The sequence below is a fragment of the Sus scrofa genome, chromosome 18 (assembly GCF_054392235.1).
Source record: "Sus scrofa isolate SSC_HxYL_T2T_F1_AM1 chromosome 18, Sscrofa_HxYL_maternal_Yorkshire_Landrace_v2.0, whole genome shotgun sequence".
Taxonomy (NCBI): Eukaryota; Metazoa; Chordata; class Mammalia; order Artiodactyla; family Suidae; genus Sus; species Sus scrofa.
Window position 1 is genome coordinate 10,270,570 of NC_139400.1, and position 19,030 is coordinate 10,289,599.

The following is a 19,030-nucleotide window of genomic DNA, read 5'->3' on the forward strand; positions in this document are numbered from 1 at the left end:
TAGCTGCCAACGGCTTACCGTTCAAAGGAGGAGGCAGCTAGCATTTACGAGATGGTGGTGGCACTGTGCCAGGTCTGGTTGGATATCCGAGAAGTTGGAAGAATTTAATATGCTTTCTAAGTTCTTTGCATTTTTCAAAAGAAGTATGCAGTGCTCCGCTGACCTGCTTTTTAAATCGGGCAGAAATGTGGGGCTGTTGGGTGGGTCGTTCTGAAGCACAGAAACCCTGGTCCTGACTTACAAGAACCAGAGAGAGAAACAGAGACCCAGGACCACTTTGAGATGAAAGCGGAGAGATGTCAAGCCGGAGACCCGAGTCCGAGAAGACGGAGCAAAAACTCCTCGGGGCCGTATCCGGGGTCTGGCTTTAGGGGCTCACAGCGCTGCTCCCCGCCTGCCCGGCCGGATTAGGGGGAGGGTGGACTCTTCCTGGAAGTCAGGGCGCCTGGTGTCACCTGGCTTCGGCCGCATGCGAAGAAAAGGACAGCTGCCAGGCAGAGCACGTTGTGACCCCCAGACTCGTCCCTTCAGTCCCCCAGAGCCGGCCCTTCCTCCGATGATGAGGGCAATGGCATGGGACCCCGCGTGCCCTGTGCTGACGGAACACTGCTTGCCCCACCCCCCTTGTGCAAAAGTGAGCCAAGATTTCAGACGCCGCGCTGGAATGTTTGAGATAGGTGCAGGGGCTGCCGGATGTCGACGAAGCATCACTGCCCATAAAACTCACAAAACAACTTCTTCTCACACAAACCCTCCGTTCCCATCTGCCCCAGCTCTGGGCAGCATTTCTCCCCGCAGCCAGGTGGTGCTTCTCAGTGACCTGGTTCGCCTCCAGCGATCTTGGGAAATTCTCCTGCACCTGAAAAGCAGGCTTTTCCTCTCCCGTGAAATGGTTCCACGAGAAAGGTACACAGGTCGCAGGAAGATCCTGAGTTGACTGTCTTTTTTCACTCGTTTGGCTGAAACGCAGCTGAAGAGCTGCCTCTGCATTTGGGAAGGCTGTGGCCTTGTTGGTGCTGAAAAGGAAACCTCCCAGCAAGTTCTATGAGGGCTTCTTTTCTCTGCAGCATCACAGGCAGACGCCGTGCTGCCTGAGGCTGACGATTTTCTTGAAGGGCGGCGTGTTGCAGAAGCACCCAGGCATTCTCGTGGGCTGTGCTCTGAGTGTGCAGAGGAGGAGGACTCCGTGCTGGGGGCTCACTGGGCAGCGGACCCCCCTGTCCCCTCCAGGGATGCCCTGGAGCTGCCGAGAGCAGGGGCTGCTGGTCCGGTTGGGAGCTGCAGCGACTGCATCGTTCACCAACCCCAGCTCTATCTTCTCTTCCCTCCTTCTTTGGAAGTCAGACCACTGACCTTGTGCAACGTCTAATCCGGTGCAGCCAGGTGCTCTGTGTCCCTTGCAGCCACGTCCCAGAGCTGCTCACCGGCTCAGCACTGAAGTGACCTCCAGGGGGCGCGGAGGTGGCAGGGGGGCAGCCCAGCCGCCTCTTTGGGATGCACTGGTTTTCCCTGCCTCCAGAGGGGTCATGGGGTGTGTTTCCTCCTGGAGCGGGGCATCCGAGGTCACCCTCCCTGCGCAGGGGGCATGTGGCGACCCTGGCACGAGCCGTCCACCCATCCGCAGAGCTGAGCTCTGCATTCGCCTCTGAACAGGGGACCCTGGTTCAAAATCAGAAGGACTGTGACCCTGGTCACCGTGGTACCCACCCCCCATCAGCATCTTGTCACCTGCACCTTAGATAAACATGCTCCCCCTGCCTTCAAGTCACTGATAAAGTCACGGTCACCTGCTGAAGATGGTGCGGCTGCCAAGGTTCCAGACAGAGCATTCCGGACGCTGTTCCATGAGCCAGCGCCTTGCTGGCCGCCCTCCTGTGCAGCCGGAGGCACCCACGGCAATGGAGAAAAAGGCCACGTGTGCAGTGTCCCCTTTACACCGTCTCCCAAGAGCCAGAGGCCGGTGGAGTGGAAGGAGGTGGCAGGGCGTGCCCACAGCTGCCCTCTGGACCCAGGGGGTCCTTGTTGGCATCCGAGGGAGCTTTGGGGAGAAGCAGTGTGCCCGGCGTGGCGTGACCCACTGCACTTTTTATTGCAGAAGTTGCGTGCACTCAGGTTGAAATAATGTTCAACGGGGACCTACACTCCCACCTGCGAGACCCGCACGCCTGCCCCTCAGACCTTGCCTCCCGTGTGGCCTCCTGTCCTTCGTCCCTGGCTGCAGTGGTTCAGAGCGGGCTGTCGCATCACGACGTCTGAATACTTTAGTCTGTGTCTCCTAAAAAGAAGGACCTTCTCCTCCGCAACCAGCACCCCGTCGTGACACCCAAGAAAATCAACCACCCCCTCTTTTCATCTAATGCCGTGTTCCCACATATTCCCGTGAATGTCATGTATAGCAGTTTGTTTCTTAACCAGGATGCAGCCAGGGGGCTTAGATGCATTTTGTTGGGGCGGGGGTTTTCTGGCTGCGTCCCCCACACGTATGTAAGTTCCCAGGCCAGGGATCAAACCCACGCCACAGCAGTGACCCGAGCCGCTGCAGTGACAATGGCAGATCCTTAGCCCGCTGCATCACGGGGAACTCCCGTAACCACATCTTGGATCTTACATTTCTTTAGTCTTTTTGTTTGTTTGTTTTGTTTGTTTTGTCTTTTTGCCTTTTCTAGGGCTGCTCCCGCTGCATATGGAGGTTCCCAGGTTAGAGGTCCGATCGGAGCTATAGCCACCAGCTTATGCCAGAGCCACAGCAACATGGGATCCAAGCCTCGTCTGCAACCTACACCACAGCTCACGGCAACGCCGGATCCTGAACCCACTGAGCGAGGCCAGGGATCGAACCCGCAATCTCATGGTTCCTAGTCAGATTCGTTAACCACTGTGCCACGACGGGAACTCCTCTTTAGTCTTTTTAATTTTGAAATAACCCCCCTGGTTTCCAATGTGACTTATTCCTAATAAGCTCCTCTTCTCTTGGGGGCCTCCCCCTCTCCAAATCGTCACAAGATTTAGAGTCGGGGGTCCAGCCGCTTCTCCGGGTCCTTGAGAAGCTGACTACCTGGTGTCCAGACCTAAGATTTTCCCCTTTCTGGTCATGCTCCTGAGACCCCCAGGTCCAGGGACCCTGTGAGTCGAAACCAGCCACGGCCAGGCTGCACGTCTGCAGGCTGCTGCCCCGGACGTGGCTGGCACCTCCTGAGGCCACACCTGGAAGACTTGTAAAGCCCCTTCCTGTTCACGGGGCGGGCGACGGGGACCTGCCAGCATCGCTCAGCCCCTGTCTCCGCTCTGTCCTTTCTGGTTTGAAAAAAAGCTTCTCTTTGATAAAAGGGGCCAAGGCAGAATAGCGATCGACCCAGGAAAATGATTTTATCTACAGCAGGCAGGGCTTCGTTCTCGGTAAGATATGTTGGCTTAAACATACACAGAGGAGTTCCCTCTGTGGTGCAGTGGGTGAGGGATCCAGTGGTGGTAGGTCACAGCTGCAGCTCAGCTTTGATCCCTGGTCCAGACACATTCATACGCTGCGGATGCTGCCTAAAATATGATAAAACAAACCCGCACAAACTCCCCTGGTTTCCCCACGTGCCTGGCACCCTTCTGCTTTCCGGAGCTTTTCTGTGAAGTGTGGGCTGCCTGGTTTCTTTGGATTCTGTCTTCCACGTCCTCACTCGGGGTGTCTGCAGCCGTGTCACCAGCCCTCTGATGTCTGGGGACCCGTCTCTTCAGCTCCACTCCCTTCTGGTGTCTCTGGAACAAACCTCTCCCATCGGGTTCTGTAGTAAATGCTCGGCTGTCCCTGTCTTGGCAACTCAGACTTTAAGATGGTTTGGCCACTTTTGTCTCGAGGCTGCCATCAGTTTAGTAACTTTCCGTCCTAGAACGCAGCTTGGACCTGTGGCCCCCAGCACCGCTGAAACTTGCAGGGTATCAAGTTTTAGCAGGAAAATCAGAATTTACCAGCTGGATATCTATTTTGAACCCCCACTTCCTCTCACCCCCCGCCACCTCCTCTCCTGCTTGGCACCATTTCTGTAACTTTTCAGCAGAGACTCTCCCAGAAGGCGTCCATCAGCCGTGGTGCTGACCTCAGCTGGACGTGCCACCAGCAGCCCGTAGTCATAACAGGCAGTGCAGATCTCGGGTGGCAGGCCAGGTTGCTCTTGGGAGAGCCCTTAGCTTAGGGAGCAGATCTGACTCCCAGGGTCAGGGCCAGGGTCCTTACAGAAGGCCGGGCTGAGAGCAGGTGCAGGTGGGGCCCGGCCAGGAATGGGGGCGCCTCCACGTGGTCCACACCCATCTCAGACTCCTGAGCGCCCTGCTGGTGGACAGGTAAAAGTGTGCTAGGTGGAAATTGGTTCCAGCAGCCACAAGAGCCGGTCCGTGGGGGGCAGCCTCCCCCAGGGCGGTGCGAGCGGGCTGATGGCGCTGCTCGCTCCGCAGTCGCTGCCCTGCCCCCCGCCACCCTGTCCAAAAGCAATAATGAACATTTTTGTTGCTGTGCGAAAAACCACCCTGGAAATAAGGCCAGCTGCTGTTGGGCGATGAAAGTGAAGAAGCAGAGACACTACCCAGCACGCCACCCCCCGCCGGCCTCATCAGTGATGCCTGCACCGCAGGACCCCCCACCCCACCCCCGCACTAAAGGCGTCTGCTCAGAGGAGGGGTTACCATCAAGACGAGGGACTCAGGGTGCTCCCCCCTCGTCTCCTTCATCCAGACCCAAACCGCACCCCCTGCTCCTGGGGCTGGGCTGGGCCAGGGGCTAGCTGACACCCACCTCGCAGCCTGCGACCCCCACCCTCCCCAGGGTCCCAGGAGGACCGACCCTGGCCTGCTGGTCGGGTGCCCCCCGCCCACAGACTCTGGGGCCCCTGAGGCAGGGTCTCCATGGCAGGCGCCTCGTGGTGGGTTCCCCTGAGCCAGAGGTGGTACCGCCCCTGCCTCTCTGGTCCTGTCCCTTCGTCACAGGCTTCTCTCCCACCACGGCCCCTTCTCGGCCGCTGCCCCTTCGTTCCCTCTGCCGTCTGGGCTCCCTCCCCACCCGACACGGTTAAGTCTCTGTTAGGGTCACTGGCGAAGCTCCTGCCACGTCATCGTCCTCCTTGGCCACGAGCATCCTAGGGGGCAAGGGGCTGTTCATCTTGTTCTCAGACACCAGCCCAGAGGGTCCGGGTCGCCCTGTTCGCCTGGCCCCCGTCAGGTGCCATGACCGTCAAGCGAAGAGGAAGTCTGTCTCCACCCTGCGTCCCCCTCAGTCAGCACAGACGGAGGCCGAGCTTGTTTCTTGGGGACAGCACCACGCCCCCCGAACAGACTTTTTGCTGCGTGGTTGAACCTGCGTGAGCTCCCCCTGGGCCCTCGGAGGCCGCGCCCTCCTCATCTCAGCCGCAGGCCGGAGGCAGGTCCTCGCCCAGAGAAGGTTCCCGGCCGAGGTCCCGTGGTAGACATCTCTGGGCACACCTGTGCAGGTGACCTCGCTCTGCTTGGTTGGTGTCTGTGCACAGAGTCCTCGTGTGCATGCAACATGATCACCGCCAGTGCATTCGCACCCCACACTCCGCACCACCCTGCCCTCCGGTGGCGGGGGGGACTGTGCCCGGGGCACGACTGTGCCCACCGCAGCGGAAGATTGGCGCCCGGGAGCCTCTTCCCACGCTGGGGCTGCTGGTGCCCCTCAACAGAGCCGCTCTCTTCCTCTTCCCCTCCCCCTCTTTCCCTCCCCCTCCTCCCTCCCCCTCCTCCCTTCCCCCCCCCACCATCTCCCCCCCTTCCATCTCCTGAACCTGGAACTTCAGGCGTCCAAGTCATGAGGAGGCAGGGAGCAGCCCTCTGCTTCTCCCCTGAAACGTATGAGGACCCTGTGGTTTGAGGTGTGGGTTTCCAGAAACCTCGAATAGAACAGAACCCAGCCGACTGGCTTCCTGGAAAGAAGCGGGAGAGAAAAGGCAGATGTGCGAGCCCCCAGGAGAACTCAGCACATCAGCGCAGGTGTGTCCGTGGTCCTGTGCTCCTCGGGTTCCCAGACCTGCAGGGTAACCAGGTGTCAGCTCAGCTTCTCAGAGTCTGGAGACAACCCTTGGCGGTGACAAGGCCACCTCAATAAGCACAATGCCAGTGTGATCGGCTGGAATCATGAGACTGGTGAAGCCAGCTGGTGACGGTCAGGCCGTGTTCGTGGGTTCGTGACCCGAGGCATTCAAGAAGGCACTGACCATGGCTGGCGCATTCATGAACCCATCCCCACGGGTGGGTCTCAGAGACCTCCAGACACACCCCGTGTTGGCACCGGCCACGCCATCGAAGCAAAGAAAAGGCTGTCAGCCCGTGGAACGGTTTCATCTCCATCTTAACAGAAGATTGAGACGGCTGGAGAGCCCCCCGGGAGCCCTGGCGGACCCGCAGATGAAGAAGTTGCCCCTCCAGTCCAGTGTCAGGTGGCAGTTTCTACAGATGCCCAGTTCGTGTTGCCATCAGCAGCACGCGTGGGCTCATCTACTGGTGATGAGAAGGGAATCCACACAGTCAGGCAAGAGGTGACGTCACCAAGGTGCCAAGGAGAACCCCGGCCTTAGAGACCCGTGGCGTCGGATGAAGTCGCAGCAGAGGAGGACACGCCACCCCTTCCCAGGGTGGGTTCTGGTGGAGCACGGGAGGGCTCTCGCCGGTGGCACATGCCAGAAGGAGTCCCCTCCCGGGGAAGCTGCAGTGTCTGCCAAAGGACCTCATTTTGACCAAGAAGACATGCCGGAAGTGTTCCTTCTGCTTGCGTTTGGGAAACTCATTCTGTGTTTGCCGACCACTCGGTGTACACCACGCATCAGTGTTGCCAGTTCAGCCGACTGGTAATCAGCGCTCGTCCATCTGTGATCCTGAGATGGTCCTTAAACCCTTGCCCTCAGCACGCATCCCTGCAGCCCTGTGACGGAGGGCCAGTAGCCCACATTCTGGGGGATGAACTGACCATTGAAAATGTTGAATCAGGAGTTCCCGTCGTGGCTCAGTGGTTGACAAATCCGACTAGGAACCATGAGGTTGTGGGTTCAATCCCTGCCCTTGCTCAGTGGGTTAACGATCTGGCGTTGCCGTGAGCTGTGGTGTAGGTTGCAGACGCGGCTCGGATCCCGCGTTGCTGTGGCTCTGGTGTAGGCCAGCAGCTGCAGCTCCGATTCAACCCCTAGCCTGCGGGTGCGGCCCTAGCAAAGACTCAAAAAATGTAAAAAATTTAAAAGAAGAAAAGAAAATGTTGACTCACCTACCCAAGTGCCCCCTGGCTAGCTGGTGGCAGGGCTGGGTCAAGCCTGGGCCCTTGGCTCTGTGGCCTTTGCCAAATCAGTTATTTGATCGTTGGGGACCTACGTTTTATCCCCCAAGGTGGAAAGATGGTCCCGCTTCTGTCCGTGGCGCCGAGTTCCAGGAAGAAGGAAGATGACGCCCAGCTGCGTCCGGGCGGGAAGGATGGGGTGGAACCCGGGACGGACGCAGTGATGCCTCGGGGCTCACATCCAGGGCACACGCAGCTACGTCACCAAGTTCCTTCCTTTGCCTTTGTTTAATGGCTGCGCAGCGGCACATGGAAGTTCTCAGGCCAGAGGCTGAAACTGCATCCCGGCTGCAGCTGCAGCAATGCCGGATCCTTCAACCCACGGCACCAGGCCAGGGACAGAACCCGCCACCTCCACGGCGACCTGAGCCACTCCAGGTTTCTTCTTAAGGTGTTTTTCTCCTTCCGGCCTTGATAAAATTTTTGATCATTTAGAGGAGCATGACGCAGTTATAGAGCCAGAAACAGAACAGCAAGATGCTACCTGAATGGTTCGTGGCCTGGCTTCTGAGTGGCGTCTAAGACCAGGGTCGTAAAGGACACCCACTTCACGGAAACATCAGTGCCTCGGCTCTGAAAATCCGTGCTCTGTGGTTGGGGTCGTGCTGACGTTGCTTCCAAGAAGGGCGTGCGTGTTTGCACCAGGAGGACGAAGGATTGACATTCAGCCGGTGGCACGTGGGACGGGGCTTTGGGCAGGGACCCGCGCTGGCTTCCCCCACCCCAGTTGCGGACCTGGGGTAAAGCCCATCATTCTGCCAGGCGCTCTGTCTGCTGTTCGCGTCGCCAAGACTACAGGCGGCCACGCTCAGACCACCTCTTTAAAAGGGAGGAACAGGACGTCTGAGCCACAAAATAACTGAGACTCGCCCAGCCAAGCGCAAAGTCCAGCAGACTGTCCCTGCCCCATGGACCTTCCCTCCGCTGGACGCCAGCCCTTCCAGGACGGCCCTGGGTGTGCCAGAGGAAGGATCAGGGTGGTCCCACTAAAAACAAAACAAAGAGCTTCTGTTGTGGCTCAGCGGGTTAAGAACCCGACTAGCATCCATGAGGACGCAGGTTTGATCCCTGGCTTTGCTCCATGGGTTAAGGATCCGGTGCGGGCGTGAGCTGCGGTGTAGGTCACAGACACAGCTCAGATCTGGCATTGCTGTGGCTGTGGTATAAGCCCACAGCTGCAACTCCAGTTCGACCCCAGCCTGTGAGTTCCATATGCTGCAGGTACGGCTGTAAAGAGGAAAAAAAAAAAAAAAAAGAACAAAATTTTAAAAACAAGTCTACTGTTAATTTAAAAATCAACGTGTTGCTGCAAAATCAAATACATGCTGGGGACCTAGAAGAACTCTGTTTAAAAGCCCTTGTCAGGACTCGGCGCCGTGGTGGGAAGGATGCCCTTGGGGATGAAGGGACGCCCTTGGGGATGCGTGGAATTGTTGAGCTGTCCTCACAGCCACGCTTAGGCTCCGGCGCTCAGAACAGAAACCCGTGGAGGGCTGAGCTCACGGGGCCTCCCAACCTGAGCTTCCGACTAGAAAATCCCACTGGCCCTTGTGCACTGAGCCCGGCTGCTCTCAGGGCCCCGTGGAGGCGGGGGGGTCCCCCAGCCCCCCAGCCTGTGCCTATTCACTTGGCCAGGGGGCTGCTCTGCTCCAAGCAGGGTTGTCCACCCACCCCCCTTGGCACCCTGGTCCCCTCCCTCCTGACCACAGAGGCCCTGCTCCAGGGAACGGCTCTCAGACAGTGGGAGAGCCCCCACTGCTGCTGTCACCAGTGCCTGAAGTTGGTGTGTTAAAGTCCTCATGGTGGGGCGGCTCCCGGGAGACCCTCTGGAACCCTCTGGGAGCAGCGGGAGGCCCTGCTCGGCTCATCCAGGTTTCTGTGTGGCTGCAGCAGCCACCGTCGCTCTTAGGAAAGAGTCCCACATCCCAGCGTCCCCACCCCCACCGTCTCGGGCTGTGATGTGTCCAGGCGCCCCCTCCCCAAGAAGCTGAGCCTCTTGAACTTCTTTTAGGGTTAGTGTTTGTAGCGTGTCGGGATGTCAGCCTTTGATTGCAGCTTCCCGCCCCGGCCAGTTTTCAGTCTCTCAAGAGTAAATCTGTGCAGGACCCAAGCCCTTGAGTCCAGGAGCTCTCGAACCGGTTGCACCTTCGTGGGATGGATGCTTCACAGCTGGCATCGTAAACACCCACAGGGCACCCCCCCCAGGCCCAGGTCCACGTCCTCGTACCCTGTGCTCAGGTCACACGTAGCTGGGTGAACCTGTCCACGTGTAGACGCCTCTTACCTGCCTCGTCTCTACCGGGAAAAGCCACCATCGACCTGCAGGAAAACCCATGGGGTGGTGTCCGGTCTCTAGCAGACGGTGCCTGCCTGTTCAACCAGGTGTAGAAGCAAAGTTTCCCAGGCCCCAGAGCCGTTTACCGAAATAGATAGGTAGACTCTCCCGGAGAAACAGAAGAAGCACGGAGCCCCACAAAGCCCCCGAGCCGCTCTGGGGGCTGGAGCGGGAAATGGGGAGACGTGGACCCGGGGGGGATGCGCTCGCAGCCATGAAAACCCTGGCCTCCAGGCGGCAGCCAGGCCGTCTTTGTTTTCTCGGCAGCAGTGGGCACTGTGTGTGCCCCCAGAAGGCTGTCACCGCAGCAGAAGGTGTCAGAGCGTCTCCTCTCTGCTGAGATCCCCCACTCCTGACGCTCTGCCTCTTGGCCTGAAGGACCCTTCTGGGGGTGGGGGGAGCATGCATTGAAAGGTCTCAGCAGAAGTGGGGGCGGTGAGGACCCGGCACACGGGTTAACGCTCTGCCCTTGGACTTGCAGATGACCACTCCAGGATCCGGCTGAATTCGGAGAACAGCCACAGCAGCTCTGACTACATCAACGCCAGCCCCATCGTGAGTACCTGGCTTTCCCGGGGACTATGTGGCTGGGGCCCCATCACCTGTCAGAGCTCTCGGGGGCGGGGGGGGAGCGGGCCGCCTGGCATTGGTAACCAGTCTCCATCAGGTAACTCGTACTACCAGGTAACTAGCCTCTACCTGGTAGCCAGACTCTACCAGGCAACTAAACCAGTCTCCACCCAGTAACTAGTGTCCACCAGGTAACTAATCTCCACAGGGAACTAGTCTCTACCAGGTAACTAGCTTCCACCTGGTGACTAGCCCCCAGCAGGTTCCGGGTCCCCGCCAGGTCAGGGGGTGCCCTGTCCCCTGCCTGCTGCCAACAGCCCTGGTTCCCAGGCTGGGCTGTGTCTAAGGCTAAGGGGACAAGGCTGGGGCACTGGGCCTGGTCATCCTGGGGGCCCAGCCACAGCGCCCTGACAAGTTACTCCAGGGGCTTGTGACTCGCAGGGGACATCCGTGCTTGGCCGTGTGGAAGGTTCCTAGGCCGCCTGATTCCTGTCCCAGGAACAGGAAAACCAGCCAGCCTGGCGCTGGTTGAGAGGCTGGACGGCCTGAGGCCGATGGACTGTGGGTGGTTTCCTCCAGTTTTCCCTGTGGGCAGAGTCTGTGCCTCCCTGGGCAGCAGGTGTCAGAAGACGGGAGAGTCCTGTCCCCGGATGCCCCATGGCCTGCAGGCTTCCAGAGAGTTCCAGCCATGCCTGCTGCTTCCTCCCAGCTTTGTATCTGCACCAGGAGTGGGGCGGGGGTGCAGGGGAGAGTCTGGAACCCCCAGGACAGGGCCAGGAGGGGAGGCTGGGATGTCGGACCTTGTGCTGGAGTGACTGCCAGTGGGCGCCACGCCCTGGACCTGCCCGAGCGTTCTAAGCATCTGGCCAATGGCATGCGGACCAAACCGGTGGCAGAGTGGCTGGGAGTGGTCTCAGGTGTATGCGGGAGGCTGGCCAGCAGCCGCCTTAAAATGTGTTCCCCGGTGTCAGTCTTCAGGGCATTTCAGGACATCTCACCAAATTCTCAAATTTTGCTTAAGTCAAATGCAGGCATGCGGGATGCAGCGCATCCCTGATTCTGATGCAGTGAGGGTGGCCGCGCAGACGGGGTCACCTCTGGATTTGTGAGAGCACTCTGTGGGGCCAGCCCCTGCTGTTCCTCGGCGGTGACGTGGACAGGACAGTGACCCTCTGGGCACAACGCTGAGCCCGTGGTCGCAGTCTCACTGATTTCCGAGCACCTGCTGTCTACAGTGCTCCCGGGTCGGCTTCACATCCCACCAGCAGAGCACTCGCTGTGAGAGTGGATTCCACGGGAGGCACTTCGTCTACACCGCCTGAGCCCAGGCCTTTGTTTCTGTGGTGATTTTAAGGAGTAAGTCCTTTCCTTCCAGCAGAGTAGACCTCAAACTCTGGCTCCTCCGTGTTCAGAGGCCCCACTGGAGCCATGGAATCAGTCTTTCTCCTAAACACACGTGGCATGTGTATATTTTTCCATCAGTTCTATTCAGGAAACCAAGCCACAGCCACACTGGTTTGTGGCCACCCCTGTGTGAATTGGGTCTGTAGCTGCCTGGATGTGGTCCCTCCCTGAGGCCGTGGTGGTGGCGGCTCAGGGCTCCTTCTTTGGACACAATGAGAAAGAAAGCAATGGTTTCAGGCCTCAAAGACGGGACTTCTGGGTCACGGGGTCCCCGGCTCTCCCTCGTTCCAGCTTCCTGACGTCGGAGCTCTGTGGGGCTAAAATCAAGGCCCAGTGAGGACAAGGGTGCTGGCGCGAAACTGCATCTCCGTGGAGACCACCCGCTAGCAGCTCCCTCCCGGGCTCGCCTCTTGGTGGAAACGCAGACTGGCCTCCTGGGCCTGATGGACAGGGACTTGGGTCAGAAGGTGGGGCCCCGAGAGAGATGTGACCTCACGGTGTCTTTTACGTCTTCCTTTTATTTCGCACCACAATTCTTTTTCATGCAAATTTGGGTTATAAGCATGAACGAGAAGAAATCCTCATACCTCTTCTTCCTGAAATATCTGAAGGTCCGGTGATAAAGAGCTTCGTGACGGAGCGGATTGAGACGCTTACAATCAGAGCCCAAGGGGCCCCTGGCTGCGCCGGACGAAACCCTGAGAATTAGTCTGGCAGGTGCACGCTGACGCATCCGGAAGGAAATCTCGCAAGGTCTCTGCTTTGAAACCAGAGGCCGTGGGAGTCACAGAGTGACCTGCATGGGGCATCTGCGGCACAGACCCGCCCGCCACACGACAGCATCTCTGCCGTACCGCTGGGTGTGCCTAGGGTGGCACGAGCCTGGCCCTTTGCTCAAAGGGCACAGGTGCTCCATCCCCAGGAGTGAGCCTGAGTCCCAGCAACACTGGAGAGTGAACTGACCCTTCCCTCCTCTGTCTGTTAAGCAGAGGAAATTGTTTAGCTCAGAGCGCATTTACCAAGGTCACGTTGGAAGTTCCCGTCGTGGCGCAGTGGTTCATGAATCTGACTAGGAACCACGAGGTGGCAGGTTCGATCCCTGGCCTTGCTCAGTGGGTTAAGGATCCGGCGTTGCCGTGAGCTGTGGTGTAGGTCACAGACGTGGCTTGGATCCCACATGGCTGTGGCTCTGGCGTAGGCCGGCGGCTACAACTCCAATTCGACCCCTAGCCTGGGAACCTCCATATGCCGTGGGTGCAGCCCTAGAAAAGACAAAAAGACAAATAATAATAATAATAATAAATAACAAGATCACGGAGGTGCACACGAACCCTTCAGAGAAGGATGGCTGCCCAGGCGCCCCACACAGCATGAGGCATCAAGTGTGGGAGCCGGCTCCTTGGTTTTCAGAAAATACTTACAAGCAGACACCTCTGTGTGTACAGTTCTGGTATATAGCCAAGACTTTTCTTCAAATAAACTACGAAAATAATGGAAGTGCATAAGCCAGCCTCTCCTTTCGTCGATGACTAAAGCTGTGGCTCCCCAGCAAACTCCCACATTAGACTTGGTATCTGGAAAAGTGATTTGAAAACTGAGGCTTGCTATTTATTCTCATGGCTCTTAAGAAAACATCGGTGGGGTTTGCTTTAAACGGTGGGAGAAGCGGGCGTAAGTCGAGCAGATAGGCAGCCAGGAAGATAACCTCGTGGGAGACAGCAGGTAGGACGTGGGACCCCGAGGCCCCTCCCCGGAGCCGAGCCCAGACCTTCCCGAGACTCTGGGGCAGAACCCGCCCTGCGCCAGCCTGCACCCCAGCAGCAGCCCCACCAGCCCCTCTTCAAAGCTTCGGAGCAGGACGCCCCAGTCTACACATGCTGGAGGCTTGCTTCTCAAGACGAGTTTGCTTTGCATCATGGGGGAAATAGTGCTACCTTTTTAATGCACATTAGAACTAGTCACTCACGTTGGTTCATAAGTGTCATTCCACAGCCTGCACTGAATCACTAGTTGTTTTCAACTGTGCATTTAGAAATTCGTAGGGTTACACCTGTGGGCACCGTAGTCCACCAGTCTGCACGTGGACAGTCGATTCTGCACAAACTGTGGGGTTTACTTCTTCTGAAAACCCCAGGGCTGAAGGACCTGGAGAGACCACATCCCACCTCCCGGGTCCCACCCAGCCCGTCGCACAGACCCTGAGACCGAGGCCAGAGACACTTCGTCCACTTCCTAGAGCTCGTGTTTGCGATCATGTCACACAAACACATCAGGACACACCTGGAAGAACAGAAGATTTTTTTTTTTTTTTTTTTTTTTGCCTTTTCTAGGGCAGCTCCCGCGGCATATGGAGGTTCCCAGGCTAGGGGTCCAATCGGAGCTTTAGCTGCCAGCCTACGCCAGAGCCACAGCAACGTGGGATCCGAGCCGCATCTGCAACCTACACCACAGCTCATGGTAACGCCAGATCCTTAACCCACGAAGCAAGGCCAGGGATTGAACCCGCAACCTCATGGTTGCTAGTCAAATTCGCTAACCACCGTACCACGACAGGAACTCCCAAGAACAGGAGATTCTGCAGAGACAGCATGGGAGCTGAGGCCTGTCCCCACTGGGAATACGGGGGGCCAGCATCTCAGGCTGGGCAGCCAGCGCTCATAGAAATTGACTCGATTCTAATTACGCTTCTCCTGCTTTGGAAACCATAGGTGCAATAAGCCTTGTGTTTATTGAGCTCAATGTGTGCTTCGCCTTCATTCAGCAGAAGATGCCCAAAGCTGGCTGATCCCCGCGAGCCTTATCCTCGCTGCAGGCGCAGAGGGCGTCTGCCCGGAACCCTCGACTGCTCCGCACCATGAGCTCAGGATGCCGGGATGGTGATTGTCGGCTGAGCTGCTGTTCACCGGGCGGCACGGTCACCCCTCTGGGATCAGGTGCCTTCCAGGTGGCAGTCATGTGACGCAGCCAGTGTGGGGGGGTGGCCGCGAGTGCCCCTGCCCCACCCCGGTCCTCCAGTCTCCATCTCAGGCGGGGCAGGGGACGGTGCCATGGACCTCTCACGACAGGGCTGCTCCAGAAACCTGGTTCCGATGTCCACTTTCAATCCCGTGTTTCTCGCGATGAAAGCAACGCGTGTGCTCCGTTAAACGCAGTGAAGATTGAAGATGTGTTGCTCTCCGAAGCGCTTTGGCAGAAAAATTTAAAAATAAAAATAAATTGCTTTGGGGCCAAAAAAGCACATTGGAAAAGGAGATGGGGCTTACTTTTCAGGCAGAACTGCTCTCAGGGAAGAGACGGGTCTCAGCAGCTGTCGCCTCCGGCACATGCGTATTTTGACCATCAAAACTCCTTATTTCTGCTAAGCATTTTCCCATGAAACTTTTTTTTTTTCCTTTTTTAGGGCCGCTCCTGCGGCATGTGGAGGTTCCCAGGCTAGGGGTCCAATCAGAACTGTAGCTACTGGCCTACACCACAGCCACAACAACACCAGATCCAAGCCGCGTCTGCGACCTACACCACAGCTCACGGCAATGCCGGATCCTTCACCCACTGAGCAAGGCCAGGGATCGAACCCGCAACCTCATGGTTCCTAGTCAGATTTGTGAACCACTGCGCCACGATGGGAACTCCCCCTGAAACATTTTAATTGGGACTTTCAGTGAGAGTAACGTAGTTTTACCTGTATTGTGTGGGTCGCTATGAATTGCTGGTTTTAATTACAAATCACTACATTAGATGCACAAAAAGTGACTTTTCCTGCTCCCCTCCCCCTCCAGCGGCCCGTCCCTCTTCTGTCAGAGTGACTTCCCTCTGTCCTTTTAGCCCTTTCCCAGTTGCGTGGTGCCCGAGGTTGTAAGGAGGGCATCTTCCCGCCCGCAGCATTCACAGGCACTGCCAAGGTTGCCGGACCCATGTTCAAGGGCATGCGCCTCATGCCAGCCCTTCTCAGACCCAAGTGTGGGGCGAGGCTTTAAGGTGACCTGGGACTGAGAGCTGGTGGCCTCACGTGTCACCATGGACTCGTGTGACTGCGACGTTCTCGTTTGTCCCTGTCCTGGGACAGGGATTCTTAAGAAGTCCCTTTACACACAGAGAATTTTCAGTCTTGGATCAAACCCTGGGGTCTAAAGAGTGGCTGGGGACCCAGGAAGGACCCAGTCTCCAGGGGGCTGCCCTCCATTGCTTCTGATGCCGCGCCGTCTCCTCCGTTCCAGCCCCCATCACCAGCTCCAGGCGCCGCCTGAGATCCAGGCCGGCTTGGGTCAGGAGGGGCCTCGGGAGGGGCAGGTGCGGGACCCGCGTGCCCCCGGCCCCCAGCCAACGCCCGGCCTCCAGGCTCCCAGGCAGTTTGCAGCTAACCTTTCGCCTGTGTCTGGTTCTGCAGATGGACCACGACCCCAGGAAGCCCGCGTACATTGCCACCCAGGGACCCCTGCCGGCGACCGTGGCTGACTTCTGGCAGGTGAATCTTTTTAAATTCAATTTTGTTCTGAAAATAGGATCTTACCACATGGATCTTGCATAACCTCTGGATTCATTTAAACCAAGGCGAATTTGTTTACAGGAGTTCATCAGATGTCACTTGATTTCAGAATTTATATGAGCCCTTTAATTTTTTTTTTTTTTTTTTTTTTGTCGTCTTTCTTTCTTTTCTAGGGCAGCACTCACAGCATATGGAAGTTCCCAGGCTAGGGGTCCAATCGGAGCTGCAGCCACTGGCCGAGGCCAAAGCCACAGCCACGCCAGATCCAAGCCGCGTCTGCAACCTACACCGCAGCCCACGGCAATGCCAGATCCTTGACCCACGGAGCAAGGGCAGGGGTCGAACCCACTACCTCATGGTTCCTAGTCGAATTCGTTAACCACTGAGCCATGACGGGAACTCCTAATATTTTTTATTATCAATCTTTGTTTCCCAAAACTTGAGTATGAAAACTTCTCTTTGAAAGATTGAATGCTTGAAAGACATATTTTTAGCTGCTTTGTGATTTCATTTCATGAACTATAAAGACACGAAGGTAAGAATGGGGGTCTGATTATCGTCTGTCTCTCTGTGGAGTCTCCGTAAGAATGTCTTTTAAGAACCAGGCTGGTCTCTTCATCCAGCAAAATTCTGGACACCCAGACCGGGCTGGGACCTGGAGAACTCACGTCACACTGGCCAGTGGGAGGGAGCCGGGGAGGGCACACGGGTCTGCCCTCTCCAGACCCCGTGCCCTCTCCATCGCCCGCCGTGGGCAGGGGTGCGAGGAGAACACGGTATCGCTCAGCAATGGCACACACGCCTGCTGCGTGTTGGGCACCTCGGGGTCCCCAGAACGGGCACAGAGAGCCCTCGAGGACAGCCCAGTTGAGGGTGAGATGGGTCCCAAGGCAGGTGACGGGGCCGAGTGGTGAGTGGCCCCCAGAGCCGGGCCTTCGGGTCCCTGGCGACGCCCTCCTCTGACCCAGCCGCCCCTGCAGCACAGACGGCCCAGGTTCCCTGGTCTGTGTCGCCTGGGGGCTCAAAGTCCCTTCCCAACTTTGCTGCCAGCCCTGGAGAGTGGTCTCTGCGGCTCCTCTGAAGGGGAGGAAGGGGCCCAGGCTTTGCTGAGCATGCTTCTTGCCTCACAGCACAGCAGATTCCGACGTGCCCATTGTCATGGCCAGACAAGCCCACGTCGGTGAGCTCATGTGCCCACGAGCCCCAGCAGGAGACAAGACCCCACACGGCAGGGTGGCCCTGCTCTCTCGGGCTTGTCGCCGTTGGAGAAAGGAGTGGGCCGCAGCCCTGTCGTCATGGCCTGGGGCCGGTGGAGGATGCATGGGTCCCCCCACTTGAGCTCGGCCGGCCCAGGGTCTTCCCGATGCCCCCCGGAGCCCCGGGCCTGGCGCTGCCCGCAGAGTGGCGTGGGAATCCCGTGGCAGCACAGGCCCTGCCCAGTCACCTCGGCTGCCCGGCTCCTAGCATGCGACAGGCAGGGCACCCCGAGCTGCGCACCGGGTGAGGGACCGAGACACGTCCTCGCTCGCGACAGCCTCCGCGCTCACGGCCTTGGCCCGTCACCGAGTGCGCCCTCAACCTGGGCGTCGTAGGCGAGGTTTCACCTCCTCCAGCCTCGGGTCTCGGCCGTCACATCATGTGGGCAGAGCTGCTCTTGCCAAGAGTCGCGGCTTCCTGTGGGCACCGTGTCACCTGGCGTCGTAACCGTCAAACCCTCGCTGCCAGGCTCTGTGCCCAGACCCATCAGCTTCGTGACCCAGGAGGCGAGAGGGTCACAGGCCGCCCCCTTCGCGTGGCTGGTGCACAGGGGGACTGCGGTTCTCACTGCATCACGCGTGGCTGCAGCCGTGGGGCGGCTACTCTGTCAGCACGTCCAGCCCATGAGATGTTCTGCCGTGGGGCGGCGTCTGCTGTTGGGGCCCGTGTCCTTGAGATGGGAGGGAAGAATCTCACGTACCACAACCGGAGAAAAAGGCTACGGGGACGCGAGGGCAAGCGCCGAGGAGACGCGAGGACGAATGCCGAGGGGCCATGCAGTGCAGACTACTTAGACACCCCTCAGTCGGCGTTGATCAGACGTCCCTCAGCGGGTGGCAGATACTCTGCCCAAGGAGGGTTGTGGCCAGCAGGTGCCCCTCCCGGGATGCTGGGCACATAACACGCCCGCCTCGGAGAGACCTGCCTGCTTGTCTCCTCCAAATGCCCTTGACCGAGACACCGAGGTCTCCACACCCCTGGCCTCCAGGATCCAGTTGCAGGCGGGACTCAGTGCAGAGGTGTGGCCCTTGGCTCGGAGGGCTCTTCCTCGTCTGAGAGTGGCTTCTGCACGGCCACACTGCGCGGGTCGGCCTCTGAATCCTGTACTGTAGGAGCAGCCCTCCAGCAAGCACGGATCTTTAGTGAGTGCCCAAAAGTCCTGGGCTGGACATTCTTAAAAAAAAACTCAAGTCCAGGGAGTTCCCGACATGGCACGGCAGAAACGAATCTGATTAGTATCCATGAGGTTGCAGGTTCGATCCCCGCCGGCCTCGCTCAACGGGTTAAGGATCCAGTATTGCCATGAGCTATGGTGTAGGTCACAGATGTGGCTTGGATCCTGAGATCCTGTGGCTGTGGTGTAGGCTGGTAGCTGCAGCTCCCATTCAACTCCTAGCTTGGGAACCTCCATATGCTGCAGGTGCAGCCCTAAAAAGACAAAAAAAAAACCAAACAAACCCAAGTCGAAGTTACTCACTCCCTCTGGCCCCACAGAAGGCCCGTGGAGGAACCATGCCTGCATTTAGGCTTCGTGCAGAAGACAGAGCCTTTCAAAACCTCGCTGAAGTGGGCGTTCCTTTAAGAAACCTGATGGGAAACGTCAGGTGTTTTTTGGCAAAGACGGCGAGCCGAGCAGGAACCTCTCAGTAAGAGCTCACGT

The 19,030-nt window shown here is 58.1% G+C and overlaps 1 protein-coding gene across 6 annotated transcripts in view; it reads left to right on the plus strand.

The window, feature by feature from the left end:
- Window positions 1-19,030, plus strand: part of PTPRN2 (protein tyrosine phosphatase receptor type N2) — a 669,120-nt gene that overhangs the window by 610,705 nt on the left and 39,385 nt on the right. For 4 of the 6 annotated variants that reach the window (XM_021079161.2, XM_085005040.1, XM_085005039.1 and 1 more), the window contains 2 exons: window positions 10,138-10,211; window positions 16,015-16,092. In XM_021079161.2, the coding sequence (XP_020934820.2) occupies window positions 10,138-10,211; window positions 16,015-16,092 (152 nt within the window). Of the gene's footprint in view, window positions 1-2,859; window positions 7,242-10,137; window positions 10,212-16,014; window positions 16,093-19,030 lie in introns of those variants that run through there. The other 2 variants (XR_014833401.1, XR_014833402.1) reach the window with 2 other exon arrangements.